Source organism: Eretmochelys imbricata, chromosome 5 (genome assembly GCF_965152235.1).
Source record: "Eretmochelys imbricata isolate rEreImb1 chromosome 5, rEreImb1.hap1, whole genome shotgun sequence".
In the NCBI taxonomy this organism is placed as follows: domain Eukaryota; kingdom Metazoa; phylum Chordata; order Testudines; family Cheloniidae; genus Eretmochelys; species Eretmochelys imbricata.
This window is the reverse complement of record NC_135576.1, coordinates 51,692,108-51,712,247: the sequence shown is the minus strand read 5'-3', so window position 1 is coordinate 51,712,247 and position 20,140 is coordinate 51,692,108. Positions and strand designations below refer to the sequence as shown.

The window sequence follows — 20,140 nt, the reverse complement described above, 5'->3', positions numbered from 1 at the left end:
TTTTTAGATTATTTTGCCCAAGGCGACACAAGCAAAAGAATGACAGCAGTAGGAATAGAAGTCAACTGTTCCGTGCTCCAATTTTGCCCTCAGTCTACTAGGCTACACTGCCTATGGCTCTGATTCATCAAGTTGCTTAAGCATGTGCTCAGTTTTAATTTTGATTTCAGTGGGACTATGTACAAAGAGTAATAGATATGTGCTAGAATTGCGTTTGGCAAGCATAAGCACCGTCTGCCTTAGACAAAGGATGTATTGTAGTTTGCCAGGCAAAGACTGTGAGGTACATTTACATAAAAGGTAAACAAAGCCATCAACCTTGCAAGTGCATGAGGCAGCCTCTTGCAGGGGTCTGTACCTCAAATAATAAATTACTGAATCAACCAATTATGTATATTACTGTATTATAAACGTGTATCAAGTAAGGTCTTTTATGAAAGATAATCTCACACTGGTGATTAATATTGTGAAATGCATGTATTAATGCTTTCTGAGGAAATATGAATACTCACAGATAATATGCTTTGACGTCTGTAACCAAACAAAAGGAGAAACAGGTTTTTTCTCCTAGACAGGAGGGAAAAGAATCAAAACAATGGAAGCTCCATTTACATATGATCAGCAGGGGAATGATAAGTTCACAGTAATGGAAGAACAGCATGAGATCATCCATAATCTTTTTAATCTCTGGTAAACTTTCCAGGCTGTTTATTTCATTCTGCAGGAGTTCCCTGACTTTCCCTGTTAGTGTCTAATACCAAGTAGAACTAGTAGAAAAGATATTTCATATACTAAGTGATACATAATCATAGGAGACTTGGATGATAATGTTAGCAAATAACATGAGCATTTTCATATCTATCAATCATTAAAATCTATTTATTGGTCATTACTATGTTACTTACAGTGTTGGTTTCTGAATGTTAACTGTTGCCAACCCAACCAGCTACTAAAAAACAGACAGACAATCTGTAAGGCATCAGGTAATGTTTTATTTCACAAGTTGTCAGGATCTTATTTATACCCTGAGATATACAGAGATAATTTTCTGTCAGAACAACAGCCATATTTCACATCAGTTATTAATCATCTGTAACAAGCTCACTTCCTTCCAAACTGGGGCAAAGGTGGTGGTACCTTGATGTCTTGACCTTTTTCCAGCTTCTTCTCACAGTCAATCAGATAATTGACCCCATCAACAACTATCTGGACAAGCTCCACCTTAGATAGGAAAAAATACACAAAATATTTAGGTTATGTGAGTTACGGTGTTATGTTGTTATGTGCCAACAGAGCTAGTAGCTCCAAACAGGGCATATCTAAGTAGAGGCATGGCTCCAATGTCAGGATGTCTGTGTTGAAGGAGTGCTGGCTACACACTTCCCAGCATACTTGGAGCATTACCCAGAAGGCATACCTTTCACAGTTTTAATGCCTCCATCCATCCACCTCTGCTAGGGTGCTGCACCTTCCCCCACTCCCTTGATGGAAAATTTCTATAGAATTCAGTGGAAAATGATAGCTCATCTATAGGCTTTTTGAACCAGCCTATAGATAGAATGTAATAAAGAACCGTAGCCCTTCTATAGACTGCTATAGGATGAACCAGAAAACCTATGGGAAGACTGTTATTCTCAATTACATATTACAGGTTTTCACTGGACCCTTAATACAAAGTGTTGGTTTCATCCCTATCAAAAGGATTCTTTTGTGAGAGTCTTCAGCTCCTTCAGCGTCATAAGAGAAAAATATTAAGGATAGACTGTAGATGTCATGGATTTGCAAAATAATTAGACTGTTCTTTCAGTATCATCAAATATTGAAGTGAGCAAAATGGCTGTTGTCTTGCGGGTGTAGTAATGAAACATCTTTCAAATTCGGAATGGAAAGGAGTGTTTTGCACTTCGTCTTATCAGCTGTCAGAATAGGACCAGACTACTTTATGGTCATCCTTTTATTGCATGATTTCAGAATGGAAAGTCCTTGCAGTTGCCAATGAGCTGTTCTGATGCTACTACAACAAGTGACCAACTGCTCTTATGCAGAAAAAAACTCCCATTGACTCTAAAGAGAGTTTTGCCTTTATAGCAACTGTAATATCAAGCCCGTAATCCACATTTCTCTGGCAGTAGGCCTGATTCTAAACTCATACTGGTTTTACACCAGGCATAACTCCATTGAATTCAATGGGGTTACTCCTGAGTCACACTGCTGTAAGTGGGATCAGAATCAGACCCAGTGTCTTGTCCCAAAAGCAGCAGCAGAACCTCCAATTCCATACAGTAAGCAACAGATGCGTTTGTGTAATCTCTTTAAAAACTATTAAAGAATTAAAAAAAAAAAAGACAAGGTGAGTCTGAGAGGGGAGAGTTTTACCAAACCCTGTGGCATGACAGCACCAGCTCCCCTGGTGTTATGAACTTTAGAGTAGGTAGCAAACTGTGTAACTTATTTTAAAAAAAATCTTCATGAAATGGTTCATTAGCAATCTTTAATAACTGGTTTGTTAAAACTGATTACCCAAGCTAAATCCCAGTGTCTCTTTATTGGGACAATAATGGATTTTGAAGGGATTTGTTTTTTACTATAAAGCATTTCAGAGGCTTAGCAGTTTATTTTATTGTCTTTACAGACCAGCTGTGTTGGGAAATCAGAGGTCTGATTTTGCAGCTGTGAGGATGAAAATAATTTTGTATGAAGTTTGCATTGACCAGTAACTGAAACAAAAAAACCCCAAACAACTTTATGTTGCGCCATTGGGGACATAACTTAGTTCTGCAAACAGGTTTATCACATAATGAAATCTATTTTATTATGTACTGAAAAATATATATTCTATAATAAAACATTTCTATCCTCTTGTGTGTGTTTGCCGTGTCTTACATTGAAAGCTTTTCAGGGTAGAAATAGGTCTGAGATATAGGCTTCATCTTTCAAATCCTTACTCACACGATTAGTCCTTACTCACACATAGCCTCATTGACCAGTTGAAATCTTCACATGAATAAGGGATTAAAGGCTTAAGCCATGTTTTTAAAACTCTATGTAAATGAACTATGCAATATAAATATTTGTATTAATGAAAAATTAGCAAAAAGCACACAAACGTTTCAAAATGTTATATAGTTCATAATGACATGCCGTTTCTCAAACAACATAATGTAGCATACAGTTTTTCTAGCTCCTTACACATATATGTATAGCATCTTGTAATATGCTTTTCATTCTTGTATATTTGGACCTTTTTCATGGTCTCGTATATTTTGATTGACTTAGGGGTCAGTGATGCAAACACTTACACATGTGAGTAACAGGTTTCAGAGTGGTAGCCATAAATGGTCATAGCTTCATTGAAGTAAATGGTTCCACTGAAGTTAATTGACTCCCATGAGTCTATGACCATTTGCACAAGCTGAGGATCTGCTTCATTGAGTTTAAAACTAGAAAAATCGTATTACCTCTGATCGGCCCATGCGGTCCAGGTTGGAGATATCGTACACATCTGCCACAGCTGCTGTGTCCACACCACCAGTGCCACGTTTCTGCAGCCTCAGATTCTCCAGAATCTTTGAAAACCTGGGATCCTAGCACAAGAGACATTTATTTATTTACAGGCTTTATGGATATACTGATATTATATATTATATTGTATTGACTCCTGGAAATACTGTTATCAGTTACTTCAGTAGTTTCTCCAGGAATACTTGCAGGGATGGATATTTTCCACTGCCTTTGGTATACGGGCTGCCTGAGTGGCTGTTGGGTGAATAGATTCATTCACATAACAAATACAGTAATTTGATGGATAAAAATATGCACAATTTGTCACAGATTGTCCCTGGGACCTCATAGTTACACATAATATTAAGTACATTAACACTGTGAATTGTTCTTTTTTCATTTGTTCCTTTTTGAGTCAGATGAAGACCCGATTTACATCACAGCTGTTTTAATGGCTTACGTACCTTGCTGAGTTTTGGAAGTTTAACATGAACTCCTGCACGTAATCCTGTTCCCAGGTTGGAAGGACAGGTCAGAACATATCCTAAGCGTTCATTCCACATGAACTCCCAGCCCCGTTCTTTAATTAATTGTTCAACCTGCAGGTAAAAAAACCCAGAAAACTGCAGCACACAAATGTCTCATCTTATGACAATGTTGCTGACATCTGATATTCTTGCTGTCTTTCATGAATTTGACTATTAAACCCACAGTGCCAATTTCTGCCCTCAGTTATACCCACAAAAATCCACTGATGTCAATGGAGTTGCATAGGTGTAAGTGAAGGCAGAGTTTGGCCCATTAACTATATAAAACACACAAGATTATGTGCAAATGAAACTATGGTTGAGGTATAAATCTTTGCATGTATCCAGCACCTTTCATCTGATATCCTCAGTGAACTTTATAAACTTTCTCCTCTCATACACACACTGTTGTCATCTTGTGATTTTATTGCAAATCTTGGGATATTTGATATTTTTCTGAAAGCTTAAATTGTGGAGTCAGGTAATTACACAAGACTCTCAACTTTCATTTGAAATCAAAGTAAGTTTCTAGCTTTTGTGATGGTGGAGAAGAGCTGTAAATCATGAACCCTAAAGGGTCAAACACCAGAGAGCTAATAGAAGGACCCAAAGTTTATTATTTTTAAAAAATTCATGATTTTCAAGCCCTGGCACTTGAATTTTGAATCCCTGAGTTTGACAATACTGCTAACACTACTACTGCAAATCATGAGTAACTCCATTGAATTCAATGCAGTTTCAGTGCAATTCTGATGTGAGAGGAGAATCAGGCCCATTAATTATTCAAGGCTCACCAAACCCCTGGAAGGTAACTAAGTATCCTCGTTTTGCCGATGAGTTAACTGACAGAGAGAGAGGTTAAAGGACTTCCCCAAGGTCACCTAGGGAGTCTGTAATAACACCAGGACTGCTAGTAAGAGACGAGTCTTTAATTTCCTGGCTTCACTCATATGCCATGTGTCAGAGTTACAAAAGATTTCTGCCTGTGTCAAATGACAGGAGTTCATATCCACTGACTCTAGGAGTTATAATTACAGAGTCAACGGTAGAGCTGGGAATAAAATCCAGGAGCCATGACTCCTAGTCCCTGGCTCGAAGAATTGCATTGCACTACCTCCTTGTACAACATAGTACAGTGTCATAAATGCCTCTGAGAAGAACATGGACCAGATGCTGGGGCCCTCACCGTTCTAGAGATGAGGAGGGTCATAAAGGCATCTGTAAGTCACTTTTGTGTTGGCTTGATCCTCTATGTTTCAAGCCAGTCCCCAGTACATCAATTGGTATTAGCCCACAAGCAGGAGTTGCACCATCTATGGATCAGCTGGAGTGCAGCAGTGTTCTGGAACCTCCTGTGCCCTTGGCCACACCCCTAGCATGCACTTTATGCCCTTGCTACAAGGTGCAGGGTGGAATCCTCACCTGCTCAGTTAAGGCAGCTTTGATGGCCCTTTCTCACTGCCAGAGCAGCACAATGGGCTACATCAGGGACCAGATCCAGCCTACAGTCTTAGCTGGATTGCCTAGCTCAACTGGATGTATGTTATAACCTTCACAGCATTTTAACATAGATTTTTCTCTTCATATTTATATGTTTTTGGAAAACTTGAAATAAAAAGCCTAAACAGATTTATCCCAAGCCCAACGCCTAAGGTTGCAATTTTTGTATTTAAGACGACTTTGCTGTCCTAAAAATCTCAGATTTTGGTGTGTAATTTTAAACCAACATATATCATCTTTCCTTGTGTCAGAATTTGAAAGAATTTTAGAAATCCAATCAATTTTTCACTGTTTTGGCTGTTTTCCTTTATATATTTCTCCCATCAAATGAAGGACGTCGGTTTAATTTTTCTAACAAATTTCATTTTCAGGTTCTCAGTGCTACAGGTTGGGGTGAAAAACACTGCAAGGCAAAGCATATTTGTTTATAAATAACTATTGCCATTGAAATTAGTAAAGGAGAAAAATTTCAGTTGACTTTAGATTTTGTAAAACTTCTGGCACTGTTAGGGTTTGATTGTCCCTACGTTTTGGCTAACAACATGAAAACACTGTGTCTTTACTTCCTTGTTACTGTTGCTTTTCAAGTGGGGTATAATTTGGATTGATTTTTTTAAATTTTGTTGCTAAAAATAGTGAAAGGGAATTCAGTATTAACCATACCAATGAGTGGTGACACTACTTTAATGACTAACAAACAGGAATAATAAAAATTAAAACGCAAACTGCCTGAGTTGTTACCTCTTTTAAACCACGGCAAAATCTTTCAAACACCCTTTTCATATTGCCACTTTTTTCCATGGAAATCACTCTGGTATGGTCTTCTTCATTAATCCAGATAAGAAATGTTTTGTCATGGTTATGCCTATTTGAGAGAAGAAAATTGTGTCTTTAAAGAATGGGATAAGCCGTCAGAAATAGTTCTCATCATTCTCAGTTTAATTTCAACTCCTTCCTTTCCTAGCTCGTGATTGTGCACAGGACAAGTGCTGCAAGATAATATCAGAGTGACGGGGCTAAGAATAAGAGCTATTGAGGCCTTTCTCAGTTTCATTCCTCTAACCAATAGTAACATAATCCTTCAGGTTCCTTAGGTCACAATGATAACAGCACTGTTTATTGATTACACTGGTGTTGTATTGATGCTGCACTAGAAAGTACACTTTGTCTTCTAACAAGAACATATCCGTAGGAACACACAGCTAGGGTAACTAGGAACTGGAGAAGCAGAGTTCTGCATCTTTAATCATTGGGGAAGTTATTCGTTGATTTTAGAGCTTTCTGAAGTGAGAAAATTTGATGTTTACATGCTGCCTGGGGCCTGGCAACCTGACCCTATTTAACTGTATTCTCTTCTAAATCAAATCCGAGTTCCTTTTATATCACTTGGTAACACACGACTGGCATATAAATCAAATTATCCATTGGGAGAAGGCAGCTAAATGTTGCTTCAAGACAGTACATTAATAAAGATGCTGACTTATCTTTCAAGATAAAGTGCCTGGAGATAAAGTATCCACTTTTTCTTCAAATTGAAAAGTTATGGTCATGCTTTTAAAGTGACAAGTAGGAACTGGGATCACTATTGTTTGCTTTTCTTCACGTTCTCTGCCTTTAGATTAGTCTTCCTGAATCAGATAAATTGTGACCAATAGGTTGAGACTTGTTCATACAAACAGTCTGAATAATACATCGGGAGTAAAGCACAGTAGGTCTAAGATTTAAAGCCCATAGAGGGCTTGACTTTTAGCCTGGCTTTAGTTGGGCCTCCTTTTTTGTACTTGAAATTTGCTGATGCAAATAATTGCGGGTGCAAATGTGTCCTGGCAGTTATTTGTGGGTGAAAGCAGACATACTTAAATATCCAAGTACCTGCTTTGCAGTCACCATCTGCCATTTAGGATAGGATTTTCAAAAGGGATCAGTGTTGGCCTAACTCAGCTCCCACTGAATTAAATGGAACTTGTATAATTGACCATAGGGAGAGTAGAGGCTAATGTTGAGTGCTTTTGAAACTCCCACCCATAAGGTGAAATCCTGAGCCCACTGAAGTCAATGAGAGTTTTGCCATTGACTTCAGTGGGGCCAGGATTTCATTCTGAGGCTAAATTGTCCTAACATATAACTTTGCCCATAATTATTTGTATCTACAAATTGTGATGCAAAATAAGAGAGACCAAGTTTTAAAATTCCGGCTGATAGTGTCACTTTCCAGTTACAGCAAGTTATATTTCACATGCAATATAAATTATATTTCACATGCAAAATGTGCAAACACAGACCTGGTTTATTCAGGTGATGCACTGGGGCTACATGCATTATTTGCACATGTTCTGTTCAGTTCATAAAGTCTACGCACCCATTTGTTATCCTTATAATTCTTCTAGTAAAACCTGTTTAAGATTTTGTTCTGGGCACCAGGAGCCTAATCCAAAGCCCATTGAAATTGAAAACTCCTGTGGGATTCAGGTAGGCTTTGGATGGGGTCTACATAAAGTTGGTTTGGCTACATTCACAGTAAATGCTGGAGATGCTGTCAAACATAATCTAATCTGTCCCACACAATTTTTTCTTGACACAATTTACAAAAACATTTGGAGTGGAGCAATACATGCAAAGGTTTTTCTACACAAAGATTTGCCTCACTAAAAGTGTATGAAATGCATCTTCCAACTAATTCCAAGAAATGATGGGTGTTGGTGTGTTCATTAAGTAGCAGAACATGTAATGATAAAAAATGAAAATGTAACACTCCTTCAGTTTATTCTGCATGTGTGAAGGAAAGCTTAATCACAGTTCTGATAGAAAAAATATTACATCAGCAACAAAATGAGGGGAAAAGACGCAATGTTGAGGTCTCATACATGTGATTTAAGGTAGCTCATTCATGCTTTTTAGATTACATTTATAACTTGTCTTTTATGGTCATTCGCTGGCCTCTCTTTTGTGCTGAATTTTTATTTATAAAAAAGAAAACAGAAGCTAAAAGACTAAAGCAATAGTCTTATTTATATTCCCTTGTGTTGTGGCTGATGATCATGATTGTTGCATTAATGGAAAGCCTTGTTTGTTGTATTATTTATTTCTATATTTCCTTGAACAATTAATAAAGAAAACATATTTTAAAGGTAGCTAAGTATGTAGTCAGTATCAGGGAATGGCAGCTGCAGTGTTAGGACAAGCAAGGAGAGATGTAATAAAATCACTTGCACATGATACAAACTTCCACACTTCACATGCCATACCAGATTCCTCTGGCATCAGGCCAGTCACGTGCCATCCCAGCACATGTTAGCAAAGGGGACACTGGCTTATCAAAGAGGAAATGGTCCTGAAAGCCAAAATGTGTGAGAGAGAAAAAAAGATGAGGGAGATAAAGAGAGAAAGAAGCAACTGAATTCAGGGAAGTAATGCTGTTCTGAACATTTAACACTGCCAAGAAAGTCACTGGTATACAAATAAGTTGCATAAAGCTGAAGTTCCTTGACTGCAGATAGAAAGCATTTTACTCAGATGTGTTTCTGGAGACGGAGGCTTGGTGACTACCAGTTCTCACTGCTGCTAATTTTTGGCGAGGCATGATAAAGGAGAGTTGTCTGGCTATGCTGGAAGGACAGGAAAAACTGGACGTGGTTTAATTAGGCCACAACATTATTCTTAAATGTCTGGGAGTACCCGGCAGATAAACGTGCACAGTGCAGGTATTTTATAATCATTTCAACTTATATCCAGGGGGCTTCTGTCAGCCCTCCCCTTTACCCATCCTGGTCCCCAGCCAACTTGCAGCTGGGACCTCACCAAATGAGGGTTAAGGTGGGCTATAAAGGGTGAGGGGTTGGCTCCTGGCTGTACTAGTCATAGGAGTCCCGAAACCCCCGTTTTCGCTCCTTTAAAGAATACTTCTGTAAACTCCTTATCAGTCCATTTTATCTAATCACTGTATTTCTTCCGTTCAGAGTACCTGCCCCATGTTTACATGATGTGTTGCGACATCATAGCTTAACTCCTGTTTCATGTTTGCCCAGCTAAGCACCCCCCAAACCCTCTGTGGGGAAGGGAACCCCCACACTTCACCTTGGCCAATCCGGCAGCGAGGGAAAAATTCCTTCCCAGCCCCCCAGGAAAGGAGCAATTAGCATAATGCCTATAGCGCATCCTGACAAAACCCACTTCCACCTCGTCCAGGTAAAAGAGGGCTTTTCCTGCAGTCCCCCACTCTCTTCTGGTCCCCTGGTTGGGGGGGGGAGAGATGAGTCAGCGTCTTCACACTGATCTAGTCTGCAGTAGAAAGTCACTCCTTGGCTAGGCCTTAAAAGAGCACACACCTTTTCCAAGAAGCCAGACAATGGCCCTTACTACTTAATGTGAAGTCAGTCTCCTGGGAATGCAGGGTGGGTACCACCACAAAAAATAGGGAAGACATCCCACAGGGAGTTAAAATCATAGAACAGCAAGGGTCATCTGGTGTAACCCCCTGCCAAAATGGAGGATTTGGTGTGTCTAAACAATTTTTTTTTTTGGTGGTCTCAGAGTGTAGCCACCAACTCTTGTTGGTGGCCGCTCTGACAAAGCTGTCTCTGTCTCTGCCTTCTGCAGCCCTTCACCAAGAGCCCGCCTTGGGGAAGGTGGGTTAGGAATTTACCAGCTACCTGTGGAGTCCCAAGTTCCCCATGCCCTGGCTTGGTGGGAGCAGGGGAGCGCTCTGGCAACCAAACACAGCCACCTCCAGTGATGAGCCTCTTCTGGCACCGCGCATACCGGCCCCCTGTGCGTCCAGAGGCACTGTCCAGAGCCCCCAAGGAGAGTACACAGTGCAGGGCACTGATCATTGCTGGTGCCACCAGAGCAAACACCAACGTGGTGCATCTCGCTGCCCTTGATAAGAGCTATTCAGGAGCAATGGCTGGGCTCTGCAAGAAGGTACAGATGCTTTGCCCGTCCCCCCCAATCTCCGCCCATGCTTTGGCCGTTGTCATGGCCGTAAAAAAATCTGCTGATGGCCGCATTTGAGAAATGGTGGTCTAAACCATCCAAGACAGATGACTATCCAGCCTCCTTTTGAAAATCTGGAAGGAGGAAGGAGCTTCCACAACCTCCCTAGGCAGTCTGTTCCATTGTCCTACGGTTTTTACACTTAGGAAGTTTTTCCTGAGATTTAATCTCAATCTGCTATGCTGGAGTTTGAACCAAGTTTGCCTGTTGTCCTGCCCCCTGTGCCAAGAGAAAACAATTTTCTCCATCTTTTTTATGGCAGCCTTTCAAGTATCTGAAGACTGGTGTCATGTCCTCTAAACATACCTAGTTCCTTCAACCTTTGATCATCTTTGTCACTCGCCTCTGGATCCTTCCCAGTTTCTCCACAGCCTTTCTATACATTGGTGACCAAAATTGGATACAGTACTCCAGCTGAGGCCTGACCAGCACCGTGTTAATGTACATTACTGCAAACCATAATGTACAGAGTTTTCAGAGTGCGGGCCTAAGGGTGGCAAAATGTCTAGTGGCAGTCCTGCAAATAAAATATCTTGAGTGTATTGTTTTAGCAATTTCTTTTGAGTAATTTCTCATGGGAGAAATTAAAATAGAGTATGGTTTGGTACCTTTTGGTACCACCAATTCATTCTTTTTCTCAAAGGGAGATTCTATTTCTCCTTGAACACCTGTAGCACTAGGCAGCACAGTTTGGGATGTATCATGCTGAAAGACCTAATCTCATTCAACTGATTCTTCTCACTGACCTGTTCCTCTTCCCCCTCCCCCCCCCCGCCCCCAACAATTAAGCATTTGATTTTTCACATTCGTTGCGGAAGGTTATGAACAAGGGAATGTATTTAGCTCTCATAGCCTCAATGACCATTATGTCAATTGTTTTTTTAAATGACGTATCTAGGGTCTGATGCAGGGTGAGGAGGAAGGATGTCCAGTATAAATAAGATGATGTAGACAGGGGAGTAAGCTTTACTCTTTTCTCCATTTCGGATTTTAGGCCCCTCTACCTGTTGGACTCCTGCTGGTGCCAGCATGGAGCCCCACTGAACTAAAAGTGAACCCAGGAAGGTGCAGCGTCCTTCTGTTTGTTTATCTTACATTGCAGGAGCAGGGCCTTAGTAGATTCATGGCCTTAGTACAGTCATTTCTTGATCATACCTATTACCTGAATGATGAAACTGCGTTTCCATTAGACCAGAAGAACTGTACACTTCTGCTTCTGTTGTGTTTTCCCCTTCTCTCTCCTAGTGCAACCTGTACCCAGTACCAGTTTCCCCTGTAGGTACCAGCAGACAGATGGAACTAGCATGAATCAGCTATGGATGAAATGCTTTTCTCTACTACCATTCCCTTCTATGCTTAAGTTAACAGAAGAAATGATCCTTCCCCAGGGAGCTGCTGAACAGAAGAAATCAGTTTAGCTTGCAGCAGGGGAAATTTAGGTGGATATTAGCAAAAACTTTCTAGCTATATAGTTGAACACTGGAACAGGTTACCTAGGGAGGTTGAATCCCTGTTACAGGAAGTTTTTAAGAATGGTTAGACAAACACCTCTCAGGGATGGTCTAGGGATACTTAACTCTGCCTCAGCACAGGGAGATAGACTAGATAACCCCTTGAAGTCCCTTCCAGCCCTTATTTCTATGGTTCTATGAAATAAACTCTTAACCCATTCTTTCGGTTTTGTGCTGATTTAACAGCTCCTTTGGACTGAATCTGAATGTGATAACAAGTAGCAGCATTAATGGTAGTTACACTGATTTTACTTTAATTAATACTTTAATTTTGGTTATTATTTTATGGACTAATGTTCTTTAAATACAGCTGATAGGATATAATCATTGTTTGGGGCTCACAAAAATGCATATTTAAGGACTTTAAAATATTATTGATTATCTTGTGGATTTTTAAAATAGTTTACCCAATACATTCTTATTACCTGTTATGCCAGTAATGCACTTGCAAACCTTTATCTCTCAAATCATCTGAATACAGCAACATGTTGATATGACAAAAATCCATGACCAAAATCTTTATGCTTCCTCCATGCAAATCCTTAAATCACATGTTTTAGTGATTGTAGGATTGGGACTTATGTTGCCTGCATGGTGTTTGTGCCTATCACAGTTCAGGAAAACAGGACTAGTGGACATTTTGTAAATAAACAAATAGCACTAAAAAAATACTGATTCTGTACTAATTTCTGCTCCAAACTGGAAACTGACCCACAAGATTTCAGCTACCATTGACCATCGTGGTGACTGTAGCCATATTTATATAATTTTAATTTGATGCAAAAATTCACTCCTGGAATACAACCTGTGTGTATAAAGTTTTAGCCCAAGCCAATATTTTAGCCAAAACAATTGGGATTTATAATAGAAATTCATACTGACCATTAACTACAGGAATACTGTTATAACTAAGTATCTTCATTACGTAAGCAGGAAAGTATGCATGAGAGAGAAAGACAGCAATAAAAATAAATGTGATTAAATGATATACATTAATGAAAATCTTCTAAGACTCCAGATTGGAATTTGTACTTACATCAATAAGCTGCTGTTGATCCTTCTCAGACATATTGGTCAGGCTATAATACTTTCCAGCAAGGTCTCCTTTGAGCCCAGCCAAAGCAGTGACCACAACATTTTCTACTTCTCTTCTCTCTGCCCTGGAGCAGGCAGGGGGAAGGCTGAGACCCCGGATACTGCGACCAGTACGTACACGTGATGATAGGACATAGCGCTCATCAAACTGACCTTGGGTAATCTAATGAAAGAAATGAAAATCTACACATAGTGCCCCATTTTACATATAGTAAGTTTAAAATCTGCCTTTCTATGAAAAGAATGTCCCTTCATATGTTCTCTTCAGCCAAATGATTACAGCTAATATTGGGTTCTCAGAAATGCAACAGACAGATGTGTCAGGTTCTAGCACTATGCATGGAGATCCAGAGTGCTTTTGCTGACTCACTGTGGCAATAGACCAGGTGGGTCCTCTTAACTCCAAGCCAGATATATCAAATTGTTTCAATAGCTCCCTGAAAGACAGAGAACTAGGGACAAGGGCAGAAGTTGCTTAGAAACAGCCAAGCCCAAGATGATGCTTATATTTCTTGTTAACTAAGATAACAATAAAGGAAATCCCAGGGTAAATTTAGATCATCTTTAGTGTGTGCCTGCACTCTGGGCTCCATCCTGCAAAGTGCACAGTACTCTGATCCTGATCCAGCAAAACACTTAAGTACATGCTTAACTTAAGTAAGAATAGTCCCATAGCGCTTTGCTAGATTGGGGTCAAAGTAGCAGTCAGACACTACAGTGGTAAGTGTAGTATAAAAACCGATATAGAACCAAATAGAGGTGCTCAGCACCATGCAGCTTTCTGTTTGGAACAGGGTGGGAATGCTACCTGCTTACATGTGTTGTCAGGGTGGCATTGAACACTGTATGCGCAGAGAAAAATGGAAGAGGTCCCAAAATGACTGGTGGAACAACAGAAAAACCAGCAGAGTTAGCTCAATAGGTCTTTTTGCAAATTATGAACGAGTGATAACAACAGCAGCAAGCCCAGGCTGAAGCCCAGCAGCAGCCGTGCTGCCAGGAAGACATTTAAAGTCACCTCTGCCCATGCCCAAAATGTGTATGGGTGGGAGAGGAATACATGCCAGCTCCTGACCAAAACCCTCAGAACGGACTCCTATTTACCAAAGCACTTGAAACCACTTCCCCTGACTCTTCAGGTGCCAAAAGCTACAATTGTCCCCTACCCAGCCACCATACCTCCAGTTCTAAAATTCATTTACTCTGGCCAGAACTAAAATCTTTAGCACATTGAAATTTTAAAATTTGGGATCAGCCCACAAATAAACTGGGTTTAAGATTTAAATAAATAATAGAAGGTATGCTGTTCTGCCTGGACATTAAGGAAGGGGAGGATCATGTAATGTGCCACCTATTACACAGGGCCTTGCATAAGAGGGACAGGGGACAGAATCAGGCATCATTTAATCCAGTCTCATCCTTTTCTACATGTGCCATGTTTTACATAAAAAGTTGCTTGGGAAGGGGGAATAAAGCATTGCTAAGCGCAGTCATCGTGACATCACAGCTTTGTTATCCCTACGCTCATTTTCTTTGGCACTGGGAACATTTTTTGAACTATGAAATAGAATATCATTCCATGATAGGAAGCTGAAGGATTAAGGATTCAAAATTTGATCCTACCTTGGATGCATCCAGGTCAGTGTGATGCTTCATTACATAAGGGTCATAGCCATTGTGTCTCACTTTAATAACTGGGTCAAAAATCTCAGCAAATACCTGTGGAGTTAAAGGCGTATTAATCCAGCATTGAGTATTTTCAACACCATTTTCCTTACCTCTTGTAATCCATGGTTACACAGCGTGGATCTCTGTCCCACTGCAGTGGCTGGACCACAGAGAGCCTGATGAGTCTGCTAAAGCTGGTGTGCTGACAAGAAAGGGTCTTTTAGCTCAGCCAGGAGATGCTTATGCTTTGTGATCCAGAGATCCTGGGTTCAGTCTCCAGTGATACTGATCCTTCTAGGGATGTGTGTTACACTCTCATCTAACATCTCATAATTGTATACTCATGTTTCTTCTTGATTCTAACTGCTCTGATAGCCAGCTTGAGGTTTTGGAGCAAAATTGCTCTCAAGAGATCATCAGAGGATACATGGGGCCTGATACATGGGGCCTGATTCTCCTTTCTCTTAAACTAGAATAAATCAGAACTCTCCTGAAATCAGCAGAATTCTGCTAGTCTAAAACTGGTATAATCAGTTATTATTATTATTATTGTTACTATTTGATTGTATTACAGTAGCACCTAGTGGTTCCGGTGAAGACTGGAGTCTTAAGCAACATAGTATGTCTGTGTAAGAGAGAATCCCTGCTTCAAAGAGTTTACAATTTAAATAAAATCAGACAAAGGGTGCATGGTGAAACTGAGGCAAAAAGTGATTTTCAAAGCAGGTCTGTGGCAGAGCCAGGAATAGAACCCAGGTGTCTTGAGATCCAGTCCAATCCAGGGCCCTATCCATTAGACTCCATTGCCTCTCTAACTTGTAGTGCTTTGATAGAATATTCACCTTATTTCAAAACAGTAGGTGAATGAGATCAGCAGTTTAAACAGGGTGGGGCAGGGGAAGGATTTAGGGAGGGGGGCTAGTAGAGGAATGTTGGGAAAAGAGGAGAGAAATAATGGTCAATTGACTTGGCTCCCATCCTTCCCCTGAGAATTGTAAGGCTGATAATACCTGAGCATTGAGCTCTAAGGTGGTTAACTTTAGCTGCAATTAGTTTCTCCTGCCCGGCCCCACCCCACCTCCTCTGAGTGGAGAATTAGAGCTCTGTTGTATTTTTTTAGTTTGGCTGGATGGACTGAAGCGGTTTTTGTATAGGTTTTGGTCTGATGTGTATGCATATTGATGACTGAGTACTGAAGACGATATCTACACTTTCCACAGAAGAGGCTCAGTCACAGCTCCAAGCCTGATGAAACAGAGTCACCTGTATCATAACCCCATCCTTAGCATCCCAGTATTTGGGATGTTGGCTGTTACTATTAAGAGAACGAATAATAAAAATTCTAGCGTAATATAGGCAAGGGCCCATTGACTTTAATGTTAAATATCTGGAAAAGTGTTATAACAATGAGCCAGTTTTTTCCAGGTCTCAAACTTCTTATTTCAGAATTAAAATAGCCTAATCCTATGTTTCTGTCTTTGGTACTTGTCATGCCCCTAAAGGCCTAGTGTCTAGCTGTCAAGCATCTCACATATTTCAGAAGAAAATTTCTTCTCACTTCTACCATGTTTGATTTTTTAAAGTATAATTTCCACATCATTTCAGTTTGGTGACATGTTTCCACACAGTCTTGCCGCAAACTGAATTTAACAGCAGGAGGGAGTGTAGCTTTTGCAAGCAAATAAAATATTATTCCTGTGAGCCCACACTTCATTACCCTGGATAACATTATAGATGGCTCTTTTAATGATGTTTCCTGTTCATTGTACCTCCTGTTGAGAAAACACCAGTATTACCCATATGGTTTGTGGTTTATACACACTCTGGTGTGCTATTTACCTTAAAAGTGCACTTCTCATGAAAGATCTGTGCTGTCCTAACAAGCGCTCATGAAGTATAATGTACAAACTAACCATTACAGCGTAGTAAAAATGTTTCACCTCATAAGATTCTTCATCACCAGCGACCATGCCCACAGTTTTAATGAAAGGATGGCCAGGATTGTCAACGCCAGTTTGGATACACTGGTCCACGGTATAACCATTTGGAGTCATCTTGTCCCTTAATTTAGCATATATTGCTGGTGAGAGACATTCAGCCATGCAGTTGTTATGTTTGCGGAGATCAGGATAGTCTGCACTGAGGGGTGAAAAAGACAAATGCATTTAACATGTTAAACTGTAATTCTTGGTTCTTTTTGCCAGGTTACGAACATATCAGAAGGAGAGGGGACAGAAAGAGTGCTTACTTGGTCTGCTTGTTTCCCTCTCTTAAACTAAAGTTGTGTCATTCTACCACACATTGATGGATATTATTCTCTGCAGTGGATCAGGAAGCTTGAGGTAAATAGCAGAGAGTTTAAAAGCACGCCTGGTGCTTGATACATGCACGGCATTAAAATGTAGAAAGGAAACAAAAGCATACAAGCTCTTATCAACACCACCCCCAGTCTGCACTGGCTGCCAGTTACATTAGCAGTACATAAAGATATTTACAATGGAAGTGGGAAGCACTAGCACAGATAGGAGGAACATGAACAATGTTCGGAATTCATTTGGTTACGCTTTTGATAAAACTTGAAGTACAAGTAAAGTTAGTGGACCAGATCCCCAGCTAGTGTAAATAAGTGTCACTCTGTGGACATCTGTGGAGCTATTCTGATTTATACCTGCAGAAAATCTAGCCCTTTTATACTAGTTCTGAGTTGTTTTAATTATCTTATTATTTAAAGAAAGCTGTATAGTATTATAATCCATCAGTAAAGAAATCTTCAGCTCTTAGCATGTGAAGTAGCAGGGCCGTAACCAGGGCAGGGTGAGCTGGGCAGCTGCCCAGGGCACAAAGCCATAGGGGTGGGAAAATGGGGCAGAGAAATGAAGTGGGGAAAAAAGGTAGTGGGTGCAAATATGTTTACTTGCCCCACCTGCAAAAATGCCCTAGTTATAGCTCTGTGAAGATGTTGCTACGTCCTTTGACAAAGCATTGGTAATACTTTTAAATGGGTCAGACTGTGACATCTTTATCCTGGTTTAGTAGCACCTTGCTCTAACAGGAATCTCAGCAACCTCACTGGGCCTATTTGTGAAATATAGTACTATTCAGTATGAATAAGGGGATCACAAACTGGCCCATATTGTCATTTTTCAAAAATAGGACCAAATTCAAGCTAATACAAGTCTAGTGAGGTCAACCTAGTCCGATCAGGGATGTATTTAGCTTCTATGCTCAGTCAATCAGTTTATAGCTGCTGTGGGAATATTTCAGGCAGAGCAGTTGTGTCTCTTCCATGTATTTACCATGGCCAACACCTTATCATTTGTACATAAAAATATAAAAAACTTCCCTCCAGTAGAGTCTACACAGATAGTTGGCTGAGCAAACAGTTACTCCTAGGAATTAGCAAAAACAACGAGGAGAACTTGTGGCACCTTAGAGACTAACAAATTTATTTGAGCATAAGGTTTCGTGGGCTAAAACCCACTTCATCGGACACATGCAGTGGAAAATACAGTAGGAAGATCACACACACACACACACAGAACATGAAAAAAATGGGTGTTGCCATACCCACTATAACGAGAGTGATCCGTTAAAGTGAGTTATTATCAACAGGAGAAAAATAACCTTTTGTAGTGATAATCAGAATGGCCCATTTCCAACAGTTGACAAGAAGGTGTGAGTAACCGTAGGGGGGAAAAATAAGCATGGGGAAATAGTTTTACTTTATGTAGTGACCCATCCACTCCCAGTCTCTATTCAAGCCTAAGTTAATGGTGTCCAGTTTGCAAAGTAATTCCAATTCAGCAGTCTCTCGTTGGAGTCTGTTTTTGAAGGTTTTTTTTGTAGTATTGCCACTTTGAGGTCTGTAAAGTGGCAATACTACAACAAAAAAACTCCAAAAACAGACTCCAACTACCCCTCTGAATCCTAGGAATTAGATGACTGATAAGTTAATGAGGACCATCCTGAACCTTTGCCTGAAATGTGAACCAAAACTCAACTTTATTTGAGGTTTGACAATCTTTGTGTGTGTGGTTTTGTTTTTTTACATTTGCACACGTCTACACTTCCTGGTTTTGAAGACTATTGTTCATGCTATTTTGAATCTATCTAAAACCAGGGTTACTAGTAAGAGATCCTGTTCTCAGATTTTGAACTTACAAGGATCTTCCCTTCCTCAGCTCCTCCCTTCCCACATGCATAGGTGCCACATTTGGGCCATGGTGACTTCTGTAGCTGCTCTGCAGTTTGCTGGGGGACAATTCCTTCTCTCTTAGTCCCACAGAGAGCATCAGCAGCTACTTGGGCTGGGTGCTCAGTGGAAGGTTTAATCCAAATGACTTACCTTGGAGGAAAGAGTTTTCGTCTTTCATGAGATCCTGCTCTCACATTCTGATGATTCAATAGGTATCCGGTGGTTAAGGCCCCTGTGCTAACTGTTGCAAAGAGCACAGCAGTTTTGCGGCCAGCCAGGAGACGAGAAAATGTGCTAGTCATTCTTCTTCTATATTAAGGCTTCTAGAAGGCAAAATAACCCTATATGAAACCGTACTTGATGGCTATTTGAACTTAAAGTTCAAATATGCTGAACATGCCAAATAAATGCTCACTCTCACAACTGGAACATACAGTAATTCAATAAAAAAGGCAATTATTATTATTAATGTGTATTGCAGTAGTGCCTAGAGGAAGGATTGGTAGCATTTACTCTATTTCTGTACATAAACCTTTGATAGACTTGAAAAATCATTGGATCTGTTCAGTGCAATATTGAACACAACATTCTAAACCCAGCCACCTCTCATATTTATATTAACTGTTTTGGGGCTTTTAGGGTCATAATTCAATTCTTTAGCTTGCTTCATAGCAGTAATATAGTTACATGGCGATATCTGTTCATGACACATGGAAAGGTTATAATGTCAAAGTTAGACATAGCAGACAAAACATTGCAAATAATGTGTACCCGAAAATGAGACTGAAATATCAAGGAGGTTTAGATTCTGTTTGAAATATTATTAATTATTACCATTTATGTAACACTGCATAAATGGAGCTTTATAGTCTCTTGTGATGGATGAATGATACACAATATAAGACAGGCATGGTCTGTAACGGTATCGTAGCGACACACAAAAACAAGTGCCTGCTTTCGGAAAAAAATATTAAAGCCTGACCTTGCAATCCCTTACTCAGATAAATATTCCCACAGAAATCAATGGGACTACTCAAGGAAATAAGAATTGCCCAAATAAGTACTGTAAGGGCCTGCACACTGGGTCTGTAATGCAGATTTCAAAACACAACAGGACGCCGGAAGCAATTGAGTTAAAATCACTTCTCCCA

The 20,140-nt window shown here is 40.1% G+C and overlaps 1 protein-coding gene across 1 annotated transcript in view; it reads right to left on the bottom strand.

Annotated features, from left to right (window-relative positions):
• Positions 1–984: 984 nt before the first annotated feature.
• CKMT2 (creatine kinase, mitochondrial 2) overlaps positions 985–20,140 on the bottom strand; it is a 35,295-nt gene continuing 16,139 nt past the window's right edge. Inside the window, exons 3-11 of the mRNA XM_077817131.1 lie at positions 19,140–19,312; positions 16,735–16,933; positions 14,750–14,845; positions 13,068–13,289; positions 8,774–8,859; positions 6,270–6,393; positions 3,966–4,100; positions 3,459–3,584; positions 985–1,221 (exon numbers count right to left, since the gene is read on the bottom strand). Coding sequence (XP_077673257.1) covers positions 1,102–1,221; positions 3,459–3,584; positions 3,966–4,100; positions 6,270–6,393; positions 8,774–8,859; positions 13,068–13,289; positions 14,750–14,845; positions 16,735–16,933; positions 19,140–19,291 — 1,260 coding nt within the window. The 5' untranslated portion in view covers positions 19,292–19,312 and the 3' untranslated portion in view covers positions 985–1,101. The remainder of the gene's footprint in view (positions 1,222–3,458; positions 3,585–3,965; positions 4,101–6,269; positions 6,394–8,773; positions 8,860–13,067; positions 13,290–14,749; positions 14,846–16,734; positions 16,934–19,139; positions 19,313–20,140) is intronic.